This window comes from Sphaerodactylus townsendi, linkage group LG09 (genome assembly GCF_021028975.2).
Source record: "Sphaerodactylus townsendi isolate TG3544 linkage group LG09, MPM_Stown_v2.3, whole genome shotgun sequence".
In the NCBI taxonomy this organism is placed as follows: Eukaryota; Metazoa; Chordata; class Lepidosauria; order Squamata; family Sphaerodactylidae; genus Sphaerodactylus; species Sphaerodactylus townsendi.
Genome location: NC_059433.1, coordinates 88,069,275 through 88,090,339, shown reverse-complemented (window position 1 = coordinate 88,090,339; position 21,065 = coordinate 88,069,275). Strand labels below are relative to the sequence as shown.

Sequence of the window (21,065 nt, the reverse complement as noted above, 5' to 3'; positions counted from 1 at the left end):
TGCCATGCGCTCGCGGGCCCGCGGCGGCGCTGTGCGGCCGGCCTTCGCCGCTCGGTCTCCTTCGCTCTCGCTCAGCCGCGGGGCGGGCGGGCGCGTGAAGGCCGGAGGGGTGGGGGCAACCGGGCCGCGGCGCCCGTGGCGGGGCGAGGATGGCGTCGTGCGTGGGGAGCCGGACCCTGAGCAAGGACGACGTGAACTACCGCCTGCACTTTCGCATGATCAACGAGCAGCAGGTGGAGGACATCACGCTGGAGTTCTTCTACCGGCCTCACACCATCACCCTGCTCAGCTTCACCACCCTCAGCCTCATGGCCTTCGCCTTCACCAGGTGCCCGCGCCTCGGTCGCCGCAGGGAGGAGGAGGAGGAGGAGGCGGGGTGGAGGGGAGGACAGTAGATCCGTTGTTAAGTGGGATCTTCAGCTACCCAGAAGTGCCACTGCAGAGTGGGATCCCTTTGAGACAGGCTCACTCGGGATCAGGATGGGACCACCAGAGATCACAATCATTGATTGGATCAGGTCGTGAGGTTGCTTCTCTGAAGTGTTTAGTGGGTCGCAGTCGACTGTTGGCTCATCTCAGCCTAGATCTCCCCATTTCCCCGGTTTGCCCTTCCGAAGACTGAGACTGCATCCACACATCGTTGATGGTTGCACCGTCCATGTGTCAAGTAGCAATAATTTGCAACTGGGTTGTCTTGTCCACGTAGGAAAAACTAGTTGCAAAGTGTATTTATGGAACAATGGCTGTGCCATACCCGGCAACGTGTGGCTCCATTGGTACATTGTTGTTGTTGTTTTGGAGATTATTCTAGGTGGAGAGGATGCAGCCAGCTAGGCAGGGTCTCGCACATGTTGGAGATAAACATAGAGGAACTTCAGGAGGGGGGAAATAAAGGTGGGCATAGCAAAAGTGCTTGGAGAGGCTAGTAATCTGATAAGTCGTGTACAATGCTATCCTTAGTAGATCTATGTAGAATCCCTAGTCAAGTCTCTTTAAAGAGGCTTACTCTCGGGAAGCCCTGAACTGTATGGCCCAGGTTAGCCCACTGTGGTCCGATCTGGGGATCCAAGAAGGCTTGGCCCTGGTTAGTGTTTGGATGGAAAACCTCCCAGATATACCAGGGTCATGAGGCCGAGGCCGGCTGTGGCAACCTGCCTCCTAATGCCTCTTGCTTTGAAAGCTACAGAGTTACCTAAGGGAACTGTGACTTGATGACAAAAAAAACAACCCATTGCTAATATGTGGCAGTAGGAATGATAGTTAATAATATGTGTAAAAATTTATCCCCTTTCTCAGTTCTTGTCAGAACAAGCTTACTAAAAAAAGTTACTGGACAGAAATATATCCATGGGGGAAAGACTGCTGTTTTTGGAGAGTATCTAGTAGCACCACCTAGCAGGTGTTTTCATTCATTCCCCCTGGGGAAAGTACATCTAATACCACCCTGCAAAAGTATTGGTTCAGTTGCCTGGTATACATCTAAAGCTGTTGTTGAGCTTGATGAATGAGCTTCTTCAATTTACAGTGAGTTCTGGGGCCCCTTCAAAATACAGAGTTTCTACACAGAAGGCATTCTATATATGAATGAGCGTGAAAGCCAGTGTGTATATAGCACAGTGTGAATTAATAGCACATGATTGGTCACATTAGATAATTTTTTTTATACACTTACTGTGTAGGCACGGGGGTCACTGTGACGAACTGCAACTTTCCACTGTATGCAATGCAGTGAAAAAGCTATGCAGCATGTAATCTATGAATGTGTTTGTGCTAATGCCTACACTGAGGCACCTTCTGTTAGTAAGTGAGTAATGTGATACAGCCGTCATAAGCTAGTGGGAGAAATGGTTACCTGATTAGCAATGAGAAATGCTGCTCACAACCGTTCCTTTGTCTCACAATGAAGCTGTTACAACATTAGATACTTATTTATAAAGGAATATCACATTGCTACAAGAATAATTGAAATCAGCAAAAGGCTAAATACTGCAGCATATTCAGGGCTAACTCATTTATTGTAGGTAACTGTTAGTCTGCAGTGGAAGAGCAAAATTGGGGGGGAAATAGCATCTTGAAGACCAACAACATTTCCAGGGTATAAGCTTTTGAAATTATTTTGTTAGTCTTTAAGATGCTAGTGGACTCATTTATTGTGGAATGAGATTTCACAGTCTGCACCACATACTATTTACTTGGATGCTCCATGATACCAGTGGTCTTGACTGGGCTGAAATTCATGATTGCTGCCAAATAATGATTGCATGTTAGACTGTCTTTCATGCTGCAGTTCTGTGTGTCCAAGTGGCTTTTCCCACTTCCTTCAGTATAAAAAAGTGTGTGGGTATCTAACAGGAGAAAAACAACCCCAGAAGTTCCATTGGATGTTTAGTGTTGCACACGAACCCTTAACACACCTCTGGAATGTGTCATTATCTGTTAGCTTCTCATGTAGTATCTTTCTTGTCTCCAGGGTTGAAACGTTTGCTTATAACTTATAAGGCCTATGAGTGGAGCGTTCTTGCTTCCTTCTCACCTGTTGTATCCATTAAGCTATGTACATTCTTTGTTCCTGAAAGTTAGTGGACCCTCAGAATTACCATAGGAGACACAGTCTGCTGTGAGAGAAGGGAATCAGCAAAAATTGCTTTCTCCCTTCCTCTGGTCAGAAGCAGACAGTAAAGTGTGTGTGTGGGCATGTGCTGTCAAGTTACATGGCAACCCTGTAGGATTTTCAAGGCAAGAGACATTCAAAGGTGGGTTGCTATTGCCTGTCTCCACATGGGCTGAGAGAGTTCTGAGAGAACTGTGACTGGCCAAGGTCACCTATCCGGCTTCATGGGGAGAAGTGGGGAATTGAACCCAGTTCTCCAGGTTAGAGAATATTGCTCCTAACCACTGTGCCATGCTGGCTCTCAGACAGTAAGATACAATGTATAACTTAGGCCCTTTCCGCACAGGCCAAATGAAGCGTCCTAGGGATGGCAAAAACACCGTCCCTGGGAGAGCGTTCACATGACCGGCGTTGCTGCATCGCAGCAGCGCCGTCCTGCCTTTCCCCGAGTGGCGTGAAGCCGCCCCTGACAACCTCGCTCATTGAGCAAGGTTTTTAAAAAACTGTGTCTTCCCGGCGGCGCAGTGCGCACTGCAGCAAAGCCGCCCCTTTCCCTGGCACTCCCACTCACTTGCTACTCCAGCGTCGTTGTGGAGGACTGCAGGGACCCGCCCATGCTGTCCTCTGACCTCCGGGGGTTGGAGGGCAGCGTGGGCGGGTCCCTGCAGCCCTCCAGAGCAACACTGGAGAGGCAGGTGAGTGGGGGAGGGTGACCAAGAGGCGGCTCCAAGCGGAACCGCCTCTCCAGCTAGGGAGGGAGCCGGGACTGCTTGTGCAAGCAGTCCCCACACCTCCACTGGCATAAATTATGCTGGTGGAGGAGCGCTGCCACCGCCGTGCAGAAAGGGCCTTAGTTTGTGCTGGCATTTCTCTGTGTTAGGTGCTGTCAAGTCACTTCCATGTAAACCCTATGATAGGTTTTGATATCTGTGTCTGTCAGTAGTTTTTTATAAATGTTCAATGGCTCTTTAGACTCACTTGAGTATAAAAACAAGTTTTCCATGAAGAGCTGCTAAGATGGGGGAAACTGCAAATGGCATTTGCCATTTCTTGTGGCTTCCATTGCTTATCGTGCAGACCAGGGGCGTAACGAGGCAGCCCTGGGCAAACTGTAGCCATGGGCAAAATCTGAGTTGGATGCCCCACCCCATGGGCGGCCACTCCACCAAGACCAATTGTTTTTGCACCAGGACATTGGTGCCTGCAGGGGGTGCACTTTTAGATATAGCAGCACCAAAATTTCAGCATATCATCAGGAGACTGTCCTTATGCTACTCTCCAAGTTTGGTGAGGTTTGGTTCAAGGAGTACAAAGTTATGGACTCCCAAAGGGGGTGCCCCATCCCCCATTGTTTCCAATGGGAGCTAATAGGAGATGGGGGCTACAGTTTTGAGGGTCCATAACTTTGACCCCACTGAACCAAACTGCACCAAACCTGGGGGGTATCATCAGGGCAGTCTCCTGATGAGACCCTGAAAGTTTTGAGACTGTACCTTCAGAAATGTGCCCCCCCCCCCCAGCCTGCAACCCCCATTGACAGCAATACAGAAAACTCAATTCAGAACAAAGATTCTTGGGCAAATTTCTAGGATGTTCCTGAAGGGGGCGCATTTTTGGATGTATCAGCACCAAAATGTCAGGGTATCATCTGGAAACTGTCCTGATGGGACCCCCCCCCCCAAGTTTGGTGCAGTTTGGTTTAGGGGGTCCAAAGTTATGGACCCTCAAATGGGGTACCCCAACCCACATTCTTTGCTAAGGAGATGGGGGCTACCCTTTTGAAGGTCCATAACTTTGGACCCCCTGAACCAAACTGCACCAAACCTTGGGAGTGCCATCATGACAGTCTCCAGATGATGCCCTGAAATTTTGGTGCTGATACGTCCAAGAATGCCCTCCCTGCAAGAACATCCCGAAATTTGCCCAAGAATCTTTGTTCTGCATTGAGTTTTCTGCATTGCTGTCAATGGGGGTTGCAGGCTGGGGGGGCACATTTCTGAAGGCACAGTCTCAAAACTTTCAGGGTCTCATCAGGAGACTGCCCTGATGATACCCCAGGTTTGGTGCAGTTTGGTTCAGTGGGGTCAAAGTTATGGACCCTCAAAACTGTGCCCCCCATCTCCTATTAGCTCCCATTGGAAACAATGGGGGATAGGGGCACCCCCTTTGGGAGTCCATAACTTCGGACTCCCTGAACCAAACCTCACCAAACTTGGAGGGCAGCATAAGGACAGTCTCCTGATGATATCCTAAAAACTGCGCCCCCTGCAAGCCAAAAATGGAAAACCACTAAAATACCCAAAAACGAACCCAGCATTTTGATGCCCCCCACAAGGTGATGCCGTGGGCAGCTGCCCACCTTGCCCAATGGGCATTACGCCAGTGGTGCAGACCCATGGTTAAGGAATGCATACAATGCTGACTAATATTGAAAAGTCATATAGGTTATCTCTTGGATAACATTTTATTTTGCCTTGTCAAATAGCTCAATTCATACGCTGGACTTTGCAATTTCCAGGTGCATTTTTTGACCCCTAGAATCCAGTGGTCCATTGCTGGCAATTACAATGTGTGAACCATGCTGTACTACAGGAATCCTCAACATAGTGCCTATGGGTCCATAGCACCGCTAACACTCTTTCTGGAGTTAGATGTTTTTAGGAAATGTGCACGGCCAAGGAGGGCTTTTGCCCATCAACATTTCTGGTTGACAGTTGGAGATTTGATTGACTATGTGGATTTTTTAAAGTGTTGCTTTGAAGGCAGCTGCAACCCAGCACAAGGATTGGCACCGTTACTGAAATTAAGCTGTGGCAATCATTTTGTGACTGACTTTGTCTCCTGTGGCAGCCATTTTTATGACAGTCAGTTTGTTGCTGTGCCCACCATGCTGTGACAGAATTCCAAATGTTCTTGCAGGCTCAAAAAGGTTGAGTACCCCTGCTATACACTACATCACAGCCAGCTTCTGAATGTATTTGAGGCATTTTCTGAAATCACAAAGTACATGTTAAAAATATATTTGAAACTGGTTGGTTTTAATTTGTGAAGGCCTGGTGATAGGAATGGGATCATCAGCTGCTGTCTCCATCAAATTAACTTTTTTTTTTGCAAGGGTCCATAAACAATGTCCTTTTTCTTAAGCATAGAATCATAAGAATCAGTTGTAGCAGAGCAGTAGAAATCTTTTGTGATTCAGTGCGCAGGCTTAATAACGGCAAGCATTCGAATGAGCTGGGATGTAGATTGTAATCCCAGGGCTGAAGCTTTTCAAGTTTTCTGTGGTGATGGACCTATATGTGTTTGGGTGTCAGAAACTTGTGTAAACTCAAAATGTCATCTCAGTGGTTTTTATATGGATATTTTGCTCTAGTTTTCTTACTGTTTGGGAGAGCATCTACATGATGTCGTCCTCCACTCGTCCTGATTCTGTTCCCTCCCCCTTTCCTTAAATCATTCCCAAATGTGGTTTGAGACAATCTTTTTTGGAAACATTGCAGTCAAAGAGATTTTGAATACTATATGGGTGGGGAGGAGTGCATTTTATAAGTCCTGCCCACATTGTTGTAATTTTTGTCTCAGTCCCTGCAGCCTCCATTGCCTCCCCCCCCCAGAAGTGCTTCTTGGCCCCTCCTTTTTTTAAAAAGGGGAGATTTCCAGATCCCTATAGTGCTGTTGCCACAATCTACTTGTTCCCAGATTTCATTTCAGTCTCTGAACCTTTTTCTTGCTGAGTTGTAAGGGGCAAGGGGCAAGTGGCCCAAATTTCCTTACAATTGCATAATGAAAAGGACTAGAGACTTATTTTGTGTAAAAAAGTGAAAGTTATGGCAGTAGATTGCTGTGATGTTACTGTTATCTATTGTCCTGATTTTTAAAACAAAGGTTAAAGGACTGAGGCAAGAAAAATATAGGGAAAAAGTGCTGTATTGATCCTCCCCCCCCCCCCCCCCCATAGGTTTGGATCCAATGACTCCCTGTCGGTTGAGTGAGGAGTTGACTTCAATTACTAAGTGCAGTCCTAACCAGAATCGTACCCTTCAGTGTTAACTTGAATGGATTTAGTCAGGTGTAACTTGACTCAGGATTACATTGTGAGGATGATTCTGCCTTAGCAAATTGTAGTTGTTGACATGTCAGCCAAGCAGGTTCGGACTGTTCTGTCTGCTCAAGTGGACATTGTGTATTGTTATGTTTGCCTGTTTTTATTTCCCAGTATTTTTCCCAATAATTATTTTCCAGTGATTTTATTTCCCAATATTTTTCTCCATGTATTTAAGACAGTGACACGGTTGTGTCAATTTTGACTTTGCAAAAGTGGAATATAGTTTGATTGATAAAGGTAACCCATTTATCTGCTTTATATCTGAAAATGGATAAGGACGAAGGAGCAAGAACAAGTTCAAATAAGTACACAATGCAAATCTGTGGTATCTCATGCTGGCTTTTCCAGAAAAGCAGGCCCCGCCTGACCAAGAGGAGAGGGCAGGATATAAGCTGAAAATATAAATAAATAAAATTATGACGCTTATAAAGCCTTCAGACCCTGGTTTTGATATAGATCCCAAATGACTGTGAAGCAGTGCCATACAGTTGATTTGAACGTGCAGTTTTCAGGAAGTGCTGTTCTTTTGTCACTCTGCCCTCAGGTTTCTGTTAGTTGCCTGGCCTAGTGCTTTTCAAGGAAGTCGTGAGAACTCCCTTTGAATAGAACAGATTACTGAGCAGAGAGTTGGCTGCGTATGAAGCTAAGCATGTTAAGTGGAATGCATTCCTGACGCTGCATGCATGAGAAGTCTTGCCTAGGAGTAACCCTCATGGGATAACATGGAATTTAGACCTGTTTAGGATTGCACTCTTAACAGTAATCCAGTTGAACTATTTCAGAAACTTCCAGTGTATGCTTAGTTTATTTAGTTTTGTTCGTTTCAGCTAAGGGTAAGTTTAATAGCAGAATGAAATCAAGCTGCTAACTTGCATGTATAAACTTAACTGAAGCAGTTCTGTTAGCTCGGTGTTGTGTAATTTTCATAGTCATGCCTTCTGAAGTATGGCAGCTCAGCCTTAGACTTGACAGAGGACATTGCTCGAAGCACATCTGGAGCACTGCCTGTGTGTGGCTAGCTCAGGGGTCTGCAACCTGCAGCTCTCCAGATGTTCATGGACTACAATTCCCATCAGCCCCTGCCACCATGGCCAATTCAGGCCAATTGTAGTCCATGAACATCTAGAGAGCTGCAGGTTGCAGACCCCTGGGCTAGCTTAAGCATGTAGGTAAACTCGATGGTTGCCTAGTGCAGCAGACTTTAATGGGTATCAAATTAGATGGAAATAGTTCTTTCTCTTTTTTAAAGCAATATGTTAGCATTTGTAAAGAAAAGTAGTCCAAATTGTACCTGTGAAACAGTGCATTAGTGCCAGGACAGGAGTGATTTGTTTCCCCTTGTGGGATCACAGCTGTGTGTGCAAATTCAGCTAAAATGTGTCATGGCAATTTGCTGCTTGTGGCTGGAGTGGGGCAGTCAAGTCATTCTCAGTAGCCCAGTGTCAGCCAGAAATTATTTTTTTTAAAAAAATCAATACAATTTATATTTGTACACAGTTCATTTTAAACACCAAGTAAATAAAGGCAAACGTTTATTCCAGACTTCTCATTTTTCACAATATTGAATTGGCGGGGTGGTGGGGTGGTGGTGGTGGTAGGTATGACTGCCAAAGATGCCCAAAAACTTTTGAGTCAGCCCTGTGCCTGAGACCACATAATACATTCTGTTGAGCCCTCGAAGAAGACCATTTCTGTTGCAGCAGGGATGAGTCACAAATATAACCCCTGAACAAAACAAACCATCATTGTCATCAGGAGACAACCAAAACAGAGACAGTAGACAATATGGAGTTGCTAGAAACAATTCAAGCAGTATTGTTAAATTCATGTGAATTTTCCACACTATCTTCCCTGTAAGGGCCAACCTGTTTTGTGTTTTTCAAAGTGTGCTTTTTCATCATTGCCATATGTCTCACAGTCTTCTGACACCAATGTTCATTGTGGATTTTTGGCTTCCATTTTTTTCTGATTTATGAAATGTGCTGTTGCATCTATTGAATCATGTACCACAGTTCCCTTGTCTTGCATTTTATCTTCAAAACAGCCCTATGAGATAGCTATGCTGAGAAAAACGGACCAAAGATCACACACCATTATGGCTGTGTCCTCCCCCCCCCCCCCCCGCCTCCAATCTGACACTGCAACCTGCTGTTCCCATGTACTGGGTGTACAACTCTGTTGTTCTTGTTTGCTGCTATTCAGTATTTTATAGCTCGAACTTCTGTCCATTTTTCTTTTCTTTACAAGTGAAACTTTGGGCAAACATACCTTGTTTATAATTTGGGTGGAGCTACTGGGGAGAGATTAGTTGGGAGCTTCCTCCGAGAATTATCTCGGTAACTGCTGTAAGGAGCAGAGTTCTGTATTGTACATTGCAAGATGTGCTGTTAAACTATTTGCAACTGGGTTGGATTGTCCATGCATGACAATCTAGTTGCAAATGACTGTTGTTGCAACTGGATTTTCAGCAATGCGTGGATGCAAAGTTTACAGCAATGTATGGATGCAGTTCTGGACTGTATGGATCCTTGGTGTGACCCAAGGCAATTATTAGATTGTTAAAACCAAGCTGAAGCAGGAGGAATCTGCTAGTTGTCTCCCACTCCCCAATGGTCTCTTCTGACTATGTGGCAATTAGAAAGCTTGGTGTGGTGGAAAGTATTGTCAAGTCACATCTGACTTACGGCAATCCTGTAGAGCCGTGGTGGCGAACCTTTGGCACTCCAGATGTAATGGACTACAATTCTGGCACTCCAGATGTTACAGACTACAGATCCATAACATCTGGCACTCCAATTGGCCATGCTGGCAGGGGCTGATGGGAATTGTAGTCCATAACATCTGGAGTGCCAAAGATTCACCACCACTGCTGTAGAGTTTTCAAAGTAGGAGACTTCAGAGGTAGTTGCCTGCCTCCATGTGGGCTGAGAGTGGTCTTGAGAGATCTGTGAGTGGCCCATGGTTACCCAGCAGGGTTCCTGTGGAAGAGTGGAAGTCAAACCTGGTTCTCCAGATTAAAGTCCACCACTCTCAACCATTATACCATGCTGACTTTCAAAACTTGTGTGTGTGTGTGTGTGTGTGCTGTCACGTTGCAACTGATTTATGGCAATCCAGTAGGATTTTCAAGGCAAGAGACTAACATAGATAGTTTGCCATTGCCTTCCTCTGCATAGCACCCCTGGTATTCATTGTTGGTCTCCCATCCAAACACTAACCAAGGCCAATCCTGCTTAACTTCTAAGATCTGACAATATCAGGCTAGCCTGGGCCATCCAGGTCAGGGCAAAAAGCTTGGTAAAGGTAACAGTAGTCCCCTGTGCAAGCACCTGATCATTGCTAACCCACGGGGGTGATGTTGCATCATGACTTTTACTAGGCAGACTGTATTTACCTGGTGGGTTTCCATTGCCTTCCCCAGTCATCTACACTTTACCCCCAGCAATCTGCGTACTCATTTTACTGATCTTAGAACAGAGGTGTCAAACTCGCAGCCCTCCAGATGTTATGGACTACAGTTCCCACCATCCTCGGCCAGCATCATGCTGGCAGGGGATGATGGGAACTGTGATCCATAACATCTGGAGGGCTGTGAGTTTGACACCTGTACCTTAGAAGAACGGAAGGCTGAGTCCACCTTGAGCTGGCTCCCTAAGCTTGACTTCCTCCAGGATCAAACTCAGGTCATGAGCAGAGCTTTGACTGCAGTATTGCAGCTTACCACTCTGTGCCACAGGGCTCCCAAAAAAACTTTGTAGTATTGTGTATTTGCAAGGCATACGGGGAGGCAGGTTTGCCTTGTGAAGCTCAATGGCATTTGATAGGGAGGAAAGGAAATGGTATGAGATGCTTTTCATCCGTCTGCCAGTTCCGCCCAGCAAATGCTCCCTTCTTTTTCACTCCACCTCAGATCTGGGCTCACTGCCTGGAAATAGGGCTGACTTGTCTCACAGCCTGGGAGGACGTCCCCAAGGAAGAATTGGTGGCGTGGAGAGGTTGAAACACTTGCCTGCCAAGCCACCCTTACAAATAGGCCCTGACGTAGCTTTTTTTTGTTCCTGAGCCAGAGTTGGGCCTGGGAAGCTCATATTTCTTCTGGTGTGAAACTCTGTCTTCTGAGGCAGCTATTGTACCAAAGCACAGTTTGTGAAGCACAACCCACAGCCCTTGTGCTGCAGAACGAGTGCCGGGACATGAAGGGCAAGAGGAACTGTGTTTGACATTGTACAGATCGTGAGGCGTAACAAAGTTCTTCTCTTACACGCACACACATCCTCCCAAGTGACTGGCGTATTTCCGCTGTCTTAAGTTGTGTTTCAATTGGAAGGGAGAGGAGAGAGCAAGGGTTAACAGATCTATGCCCCTCCCCGATTAAACGCAGAGCTCAATAACAATATTAGTTTTTGTCAGTGTTTTGGCAATGGGTTTGTGAAACAGGAAACTACTTTCGCAAATGCCCTCCTTCTCCTGTTCCCCTCCATAGACAGCACACTTGAAAAAGGATCAGTGAAAAAGGATACATCATTCCTTTCAGATACACACAGGGACACACACATTAAGTAAGGATGATTTATCGTATTTTATGGCTTGGCTAGGACTCCAGTGGAATCTGCTGTTTGACAGACAGGGTTGCTGTTTTCTGTAATGTCTGTTATTATGCAGACCAGACCATGTTTGTAATGTTTTGCCAACATTTAGTGGAGGACTGGTCAGCGCAGGAGATTTAACCCTTTGCCCAGTCGATATTTTCCCCATCAGGCAGTCCTCCCAAATTGCTTTTCACTGTATGGGATCTTGAGGGCAGGGAGAAATCAGCTCTGGAGAGGAATTTTAAACATGGGTTATAAGGAAAAGATTAAGACCTGCCCCCCTCCCCCACAAACACACACTGATTTTCCACTCCCAATTGCTGCCTTCTGAGAAAAGATTCCTTATTTACCTTCCGAATAATTGGGGGTCCATACAGAGCCCTATTTTATGTTATACTTAAAGGGAAATGCTGTGGGTTGGATCACAGCAGCGACATTTTGCTAAAGGAGAATCCGTCTTATGGTGCAGTCCTAAGCAGAGCTGTGCCCATTTAAATCGATTCAAGCTAATTCAGAAAGTTTGATTCTGGTTAGGGCTGCACTTAGTGTTCAACGTCAACTCCTCACTCAACGGATGGGGAGTGGCTGGATCCAATTCTACATTTCGAATGCTGACAAAATGAAAATCTGTAAGGTTGATTGAGCCCTGTTTTTTTTTATTCTCCTCTACCAAGACAACTCAAATGCCAAGTGTTCTGATGCTTGATGTGAAGTTCAGTGGTGCTCAGACCTGTTTGGAAAATGTGCCACAAGCCATGTGAAAATGTCACATTAATGTGCAATACCATACTTATGGTATTTTGGTGATGTTTTTGTCTCTAGTGTGCTGGAACAGAGAGGCAGGCAGGATTGTGGGTCTGACTTTATGCCATGTGTGCATCTGTGGACCCTCTTGCTTCTATTCAGGAGTCTCACCAACTCCATTTCTGCCTTGTTTAGTTAGCATAGTGCAGGGAGTCCTCCTCACCTGAACCTTCCAATTTTAAGAAGAGTTGGTTTTAATGCCTCATTTTTCTCTACTGTAAAGAGTCTCACAGTGGCTTACAATTGCCTTCCCTTGTGGGGCAGCTGGGCCTGAGAGATTTCAGAGAGAACTGTGACTAGTCCAAATTCACCTAGCAGGCTTCAAATGAAAGAGAGAGAATCAAATCCTGTTCTTCAGATTAGAGTCCACTGTTCTTAACCACTTCACCACATTGGCTCTCAATGGCATGGCTCATGGCCACAGTCTTTGCTGCTTTGATTTTAAACTATGCCCATTAGCTGCATGACTCAAATGACATGATGGAGTGTGAGGAAAGCCCTTCTGTCGACTCAGCAGTATGGAGCTAAAAGAGCTTTCTTTGCATTCCTTCTACGATCTTAAAAGGGAGTGAGCACCTCCTCTTATCTAAACAAATATCTTAAAAGAACTACTTGTCAGAATATCTGGTCTAAATCTAACACTCCCATTCACCAGACTCATTCCTAAAGTTTTATTTCATCTGTAGGGAGAGAAGAGTGAGAATTTTGTATAGATCAGTTTCTTATGACAGGTGCTTGTGATAGAGAAATGTTATATTTTGGCTGAATGATTGACTAGCCTCATGTTCATTGAGTGTCCTCAGGTTACAATAGAGTCCAACAAAGTCTAGAACAGGGGTCTGCAACCTGCGGCTCTCCAGATGTTCATGGACTACAATTCCCATCAGCCCCTGCCAATTGGCCATGCTGGCAGGGGCTGATGGGATTTGTAGTCCATGAACATCTGGAGAAACTGCAGGAATGCATTTCCTAAGGCTGCTGCTAGAACTCCTAAAATGTCTGTCTTGATCTCATGCTTATTTTTGCCATCATATGAACTGAGCTGCAGATGTGTCAATTAAATTAAAATACATGGTGTCAGGAGATAACTGAATTAGCTTTTGATAGCTAAGATGAAAAATCCAGTACTTGACCTCCCTGGGTTGTTTTTTAAACTACCATTTTTCTCTTTTAGGGATGATACCACTCCAGAAGACAATATTTGGAAAGGCATTCTCTCTGTGATTTTCTTCTTTCTCATAATCAGTGTGTTAGCTTTTCCAAATGGTAAGTAATTTCATGTGTATTTGTGTGCCTTTGTTACCATTGTTTATCTTCTTTTATTTTTTCTTAACAGCATCTTTTTAAAAGTAGGATTTTGCTCTGGTCTCCTAAGCTACATGTAAGGGTTCTTCGGCAAAGTGTTCCTAAACTATTCCAGAGTATCAGTCTGTTTGATTTAAGTTGAGAACTGTTTGGTTTGCAATCCTCGTCTTTCAGTCTGGTTCTTCAGATTGTCACTTGGGTGAGATCTCTTTCTTGAGGCAAGTGTATAAATTTGACGTCCCACATTGAAACACCAGATCTTGAAAGTCCAAAGTCTCAACAGCCAAAATAAAACTTTAGAGGCAAGACTGTGGTTAAATTGGAGGGTTTATTTTCCTCTTCAGCATAAAATAACTGAATTCACAGTAATTCAGAAGGTCACGAGACAACACAAAAGCAGGCTTCTATATAGTACTGTATATACTCGTGCATAAGTTGTATTTTTCAGCCCTTTTTTAGGTTGAAAAATGCCCCACTCAACTTCTACGCGGGTCCCCCCCCCCCACCACTAGGCGCGTCAAGAAGGCCACTTGCTGAAGTCCGGCCTCGTCCCCTCACTAATCTCATAAAGCTTTCTTTCTTGCTGGAGACTCATAAGTCTAAAGGCCTGAGCTTCAGGAAGCTGCGGCCAGGAGCAGCCCGCGTCTGTGGGAGTTTTTCTTTTTTCAGCCAAAAGGGCAATGCTCCAGCATTGCCCTTTTAAGAAAACCGTAAACACGGCTTTCAGTTCCCAACGGCTACTCTTCGCTCAAACCTTAGACTTAGAGCCTGTCAGAATGAGTCGAAGTAGTGAGGGGCGGACGCATTCTCACCCGCTTTCTCCTCTGCACTACTTCAGCTGCTTTCCCTCTCCCCGAAGACCCGCACATGCCGCTTGCTCCCTCCTTAAAAAGCCTCCCAAAGGCTTCTGGGGCTCTTCTTTCCTCCAGCTGTGAAGCTCCTCTTTGCCGGCTCAGGCACCCCTGCCTCCTGATGGACCTTTCCCACCCTGGAAGCTTATTACACGAAGTCAATGGAAATTTCCCAGTTTTTTTTTTGAGGAGGTAAAATTAGGTTACCCTCTGACTTATGTATGTGGAGTGCCGAGCTTATCATAAAGTATATATGGTAGTTTACAAATTGATTTGCATATAACATTAATTATATCATTTTTAGGCTCCTCCCAGTTCCTACAAAGCATGTGCTAGCCCAGAACATACAGTGCATGTGATACATGATCCAAAAAGTGGTTGAACTTTAGGCAAAGAAGGAGAATAATTTAGTATTTTAATGCAACTTTTTTGGTTCTGTGGGTCATCCAAATGTTCCCAAAACATCCTCAAGAAGTTATGATTAATGCATTCTCTTCTTCCCCATTCCCTGTTGCTCATTCAGCCCTTTTTGCCCTGATAGATGTGGTTTTGATACAGTGGTTGTTTGCTGGTATCTTGTAGTACTGGGAGAAATGGAAATTATGTCAAAGTTCATCAATTCTTACTATATTTCTTTGCTTCATTGCTCCTTGCTATACTAAACTCTGGCTACGAAATGCTAACTATATGTAAATACATGAAAATAATATGCATTTTCCAAAATGCCGCCACAAATTCAACAGAATCAACCTTTTCCGGAACTGCACCTATTAAGGAATGAGGAAGAAAGTTACATGTTTGAGCAGTACCCTGCAATAAAAAACTAGCGTTTCGAGAGAAATTTTCAGCCCTAACCTGCTATTTTGGAGTATGTGGGAAGGTCCCCCCCCCCCCACACACACACACAGGAACGTCCAGAAATGTGATCTGCCATCTGCAATTCAAGGTGTTGCAATCCATCGATCCTACTGAATTCATAAACTGGCACTCGGGTGCGTTCCCGGAAGAGCATCTGGCAAAGCTTCACAACAGGGTGGTAATAAACTCAGTGTGTAGCTGAAAAGGTATAAAAGATGACCTGAGACGCTCACTAGAATTCTCCTGTTTGGGCTCTAAATACTTCAGTTTGAAGAACAGGAAGAATTTCATTTATATCCCCCCTTTCTCTCAAACTCAAAGGGGCTTACAGACTCCTTTCCCTTCCCCCCTCACAAACTCCTTTCCCTCCCCCCTGTGAGGTAGGTGGGGCTGAGAGAGCTTAGAAGAACTGTGACTAGCCCAAGGTCACCCAGCTGGCATGTGTCGGAGTGTACAAGCTAATCTGAATTCCCCAGATAAGCCTCCACAGCTCAGGCAGCAGAGCGGGGAATCAAACCCAGTCCCTCCAGAGTACACCTGCTCTTAACTTACCTACTCATACACTGTCACAGAACAAAGAACACAACCTGTTTTGCTGATGCATTTTAGTTAATGTATAAGTTACTGTCCTGTTGCTGGCAGAGTGCAAGCCCTTAAAAAGGAAGCATTAGTTTCCTTCCCTTCTTACAGCTTTATTGCATAGATGGACATTACTTGGAGTCTTCCTAGGGCAGAAATGGTAAGGAACCCTCAACCTTCCATGGATTTGAATGGGTTTGTACTCCATAATACCCTCAGATATGCAGAAACCCATTTGGAGAGCTGCGGTATCCTATCGCTAAGAGAATGGATCTGTGGGAATATAATTGCAAATCTAATCCCTGCTTCAGACTCACTAGGTAACCTAAAGCAAGTCACTGTATGTAAGTCTTAGTTTTTCAGCTGCAAAATGGGTTAATAATATCAGCCTTTCCTGCCAAGCTTTCGTAAGGGTTACTTTGGTAATACCCAGGAAGACAACAATTAAAACACTGCGTAAATGCCGTGGTGGTGGTAGCAACAGCAACATTAAACAGAAATTGAAATGAAAATGCAGGCTACACATTCTTAAGGTTTTCAGTTAAAGAACTGCACTTTTAAAAATGGAAATATCTGCTTTTTCTTTGGTTTGCAGCAATTGAGATTAAGTTTCTTTGCCTGTCATCTAGTGATTATATCTTTTAAATACTATGATCCCTTTCGCCTTTTCATTAAAAAAAAAAAAAAAACTGAAATGGAAAAATACCATTATTGTTTTAACTAATCCTTGAAATGCCCTAAAAGAGAGAAAGGGAAATTAATGGAAGTAAGATAAAGGCTATGATCCTGAGCATGCTGACTTGGGTGTAAGTCTCACTAATGTCTGTGAGATAAATTGCTTAGTAAATATAGAATCCTACAACTGGAAGAGACCTCAAGTCCAACCCCTGACATGCAGGAATACACAATCAAAGCACTCCTGATGGGTGGTCATCCAGCCTCTGTTTAAAAGCCTCCAATGAAGGAGTCCCACCATACTCTGAGGCACTGTCCCACAGCCCTTACTGTCACGAAGTTCTTCCTAATGTTTAGGTATATTCCATCATCCAAGTCATTGATTAAAATATTGAATAGCACTGGGCCCAGGACAGAACCCTGTGGCACCCCAGTAGTCTCTTCCCTCCAAGATGAAGATGAGCCGTTGGTGAGCACCCTTTGGGTTCTGTTCATCAACCAATTACAAATCCATCTAACAGCAGCATTGTCTAGCCCACATTTTACTAGCTTGGTTGTAAGTGTGTTGTGGGGCACCTTGTCAAAGGTCTTACTAAGGTCTTACTTTCCCTTCATCTATGTTTAGACCAGCATTCCCTTCATCTATGTTTAGACCAGTGGTTCTCAACTCCTGTGTGTGGGTTCACGACCCTTACTGGTGGTCGGCGACTTGGGCACTTTCACAGGGGTCGCCTAAGAGACTCTGCATCAGTGTTCTCCATCTGTAAAATGGATAAATGTTAGGGTTGGGGGTCACCACAACATGAGGAACTGTATTAAAGGATTGCAGCATTAGGAAGGTTGAGAACCACTGGTTTAGACAAATATGTTTAAGATCCGGGTGAGAATATGGTTTTTTTCCTGCTGTCTAATGGGAAAAGTGTCTTTTGCTGTGTCAGACGAGTGGTGCTGTTAGGTCAGCAGCAGATGTTTGAGATCTCATTCATTCTTTGCATTTGTATCCCACTCTCCCTCATGTCTCAGACAGAAGTCCTTTCAAGACCTGCTGATCCTTTAACAGAAAATGTCAGGGATTAGAGTGGACTTTTTACATTCAAGGCATGTGCTGTAAGCAGTGAACTGCATGTCGTCATTGAAAAAGATTCAGGTCAAGTTCCTATTAGGTTTGAAATGCTATTGACTTGATCCTTTGCATGTCAACTCAGAAGTGACCTCATAAAGTTCCATGAGGTTTACTCCAACATTGTTTGTGTAGCTGTTCAGCCTAAAAGGCTTTTCCTGAATTTATTCTGAATTAGGTATAGGTTTGCTTTAAAATTGAGATTAGCATTTTCTACTCTGTTTATCCCATGAATTTCATATTGTTAGATGAAAGAATTTGTGAAAACACCTGGCATCATAAAAAGAAGACCCTAGCCACCAGAGTGGATTTGATATAGATCAAGTTGATTTAAGTCACGAATTGAAATCATAATTTAAATCACTAGTCAGTAAAACTAGGTTTAAATCATGGTTTTCTGCATAAACAGCGCTTCTCATGATATTTCATTTAGGCCACAAGGTCTTGCACATCTTTATTGCAGCGTTTTCATTTTGCATGCCTGCTTGCCTTACTATAGGTAGAGAAACCTCATTGGGTCTCTTTTTCAGTCTGCTGCCATTATTGGTTTTCCCCTCCAGGGAAAGAATAGTATAATAAGCCTCAGGCTATACACACAAAGATCCCAAGACTTGTGGAGTATTCTTCTCAAAAGGTTTCACTTTCATTTTTACTGCTAGCCCCCCCTTCCTCATACTTAGCTTCTTGTGCAGATCTTTTCCACTCCAAACAATCTTCTATTCATTGAACTTCTTGACGTAAGGGGTTGATTCTGTGTACATTGATTTGCAAAGGAACAGTGGGGCTAAGTCTTTTTCTCAGTTTTGTTTGTTTCTTTATAGGTCTTGTATGCCACCCTTCCACCGATGGGCTCAGGGCAGCTGGCAACATTTAATACAAACAAATATATATGCGTTTAAAGAATTAAAAAAAATTAAAACTTCTAACTCTGTGACTTTGGTGGTACCAAGAATATAATATAATATCAGTTGCTGTGAAGAAGAGGCATGTTACCTCTACAGATGCAAATTCACAGTTTTGTGAACTGTAAAACCAAGCATCTGTGATAATACCTTCTAAATAAAAGAAATGCCTCAAATAATCTTACAGTAACCTCTGGAATTTGTGAATTGATTAATGGAATTTATTTATCAGAAAATTTAAATATTGCGTGAATATACATCCTCATGCTGTATAATTAAAAACTGATCCTTATTTCATTATGAATAATCTTTGGACTATAATGTATCTTAAATAGAAAACTATCTTTAGATAAATTTTTACCCCAAAAGCAGTTTATTTTTAAAAAAAATAATTTTTAAAATCCAAATTAAATGACAAAAATCTGATTTTTAAAAAATTGCTGGTTTTTATCCATCCGTCCAGCTACAAAAGCTGTTTGTTTGTTTTATTAAGCTATTTCTATCCCATCTTGCTATCCCACTGTTAGCATTATATTAAGAGAATGTAGTTTAAAACATGAGGCTTTAGATAAATCCTCCGATACAGAAAGGAAGTAGAATTCAGTAGATCTTGGTTAACTGAAGTCTACTATTTAGTGTTCAATTCAGTACCCTCTTCCACTGAAAATTGTGTCTGTTGTGGGGAACAATGGTAGCTGTGGTCATTACTCATAGCAAATAGTTCCTTGCTCTTACAAAGGGAAATTCAACTATGTGTAGTAATCATGTGGTATATAAGGGGGGGGGGGATGGTATTGTGTTATCTGATTGAAGCAATAGTTGTATTCAGTCCTGGTGTTCTTGGCAAGTGACTGAATACCAAGGAACGCTCAGATGAGGAGATATAAATGCTGTTAGGAGCACTTTATATCTCCCCCAGAATACCTCCCCAGAGTGATTCTGTTGCTAGGGGCTTCCGAGAATCAGTCACTCCATCATCCAAACTGCCGGTTATCAAACAGTGTCTGGTATCCCATAGGACTGATTGAGACTGCACTGTGCTATTTCTTTGCACGGAGGACGCTCAGGCTATATGCTATGGAACCAGGCACCCAATAAATGCGGGCCTGAATCACTCTAATGGGAAAGTTGTAAAATGAAGCAGAGATACACCTTCATCAGTTGAGAGCCTTGAGGGCTAGAGAGGCTTCAGACACCTCAAAATAAGCTGCTTTGAGCCATATAATCTGGATTTGTATCTGATCTTAGCCAGTGCCTCCGAAAGGTATCTGTTTCAGCCGTGTAGCCGAGAGGACCGATTTTCCACACGAATTCAACCTGTGTCTGGTATTTGATATCCTGGGTGCTATCTAATGTCTGGCTTGTGGGACGTTTTAGGTGGCCTGTCTGGCAACATTTTATGAAGGCAGTGCAGGAGGGTACCTCACAGAATTCCTCTGATGTAGGAATATGTACATTCAAGCAAGCTGTTGTACAATGTAATTGAAATAAACTAGATTGCAGAAAATCCACCTACTCAGAATGAACTGAAAGTAAGCCTCAGAAACTGAGGAAAGTAAAATGATCGTGTGGGGAATAAGTACTTCTTAAAAGGAATATGGACATCTAAGAAGAGGCTCTAATCCCTGGGGTCACTTAGGGGATCTCAGAGGAGTCTTCTGCTTTTAACTACCTGGTCAAGACAGGAAGTGGGACTGAAATTTTTTTGGTGCTTTATTTCCTGTGGAAAAATTTCCATCCCACATAGGTAAATATAATCTATCGTTATCACAGCTAGTGTGCTGCCACAAATATACCATATTAGGTGAGCTAAATGTGAGATATGAAGCGTGGACAAACTCCAGTGCTTGTAGTGGTATATTTGCTTTCCTTTGCTATTTAAATATTTAATATATGTAAATTTGAATCAGAAAACTTTCTGATTCAGAATTTTTCCAGCTAATCGTCATCACTGTAAAGCATATGAAAGGCAATTGTCTTCACTGTAAAGTATATGAAAGGCAATTGTCATCACTGTAAAGTATATGAAAGGTATTTGGTATTTGTCAACACTGTAAAGTGTATGAAAGACATGACGCTTCTCTTTAGCCCATAAGTTTAGATCCATTCTGTGGAATGGTATAGTGTGATGTAGAACCAGGCCAGGGTCTGGGAAAGTCTGATTCAGACCCTCGCTCTGCAACCCAAGTTTTCTTAGGCTAGTCATTCTCAGCCTAACCCACCTCACAGGTGTTTTGTTACAATAAAAATCACTGTGGTATAAATGGTAAAAGTATTGGAGTAAGAACTGGGAAACTCAAGTTTGATTCCCTACTCTACAACGGAAACTCTTGGGTGATCTTGGCCAAGTCACTCGCTTTCAGCCTAACCTATCTTAGTGAGAGGATAAATTGTTGTTTGTTGTTGAGAGGCTTGTTGTTGAGAGGATAAATTGGAGAACGGGAGAATGACGAGGAAAGGTTATAAATATCTAATAAACAAAACTAAGGAGAGAATGCTTTTTTGAGCTGATTTGGGGGTACCTGTGAAGGAAAAAAAGCAAGACATAAAAAGATGGGTGAGCCCCACGTCCAGTGACCAGTGAGTTTTGCTGCTTCCCCTGTGGGATGAGTTCTTAGAGACAAAGGCAAGCCATCTTCTTACATTCGTGGAATGGCTCCAAATAT

At 43.7% G+C, this 21,065-nt stretch overlaps 1 protein-coding gene across 1 annotated transcript in view; it reads left to right on the top strand.

The window, feature by feature from the left end:
• The first annotated feature begins 20 nt into the window (after window positions 1-20).
• The window catches only part of PTDSS1 (phosphatidylserine synthase 1), a 45,788-nt gene continuing 24,743 nt past the window's right edge, over window positions 21-21,065 (top strand). Inside the window, exons 1-2 of the mRNA XM_048507486.1 lie at window positions 21-328; window positions 13,284-13,375. Of these exons, the coding sequence (XP_048363443.1) occupies window positions 150-328; window positions 13,284-13,375 (271 nt within the window). The 5' untranslated portion in view covers window positions 21-149. The remainder of the gene's footprint in view (window positions 329-13,283; window positions 13,376-21,065) is intronic.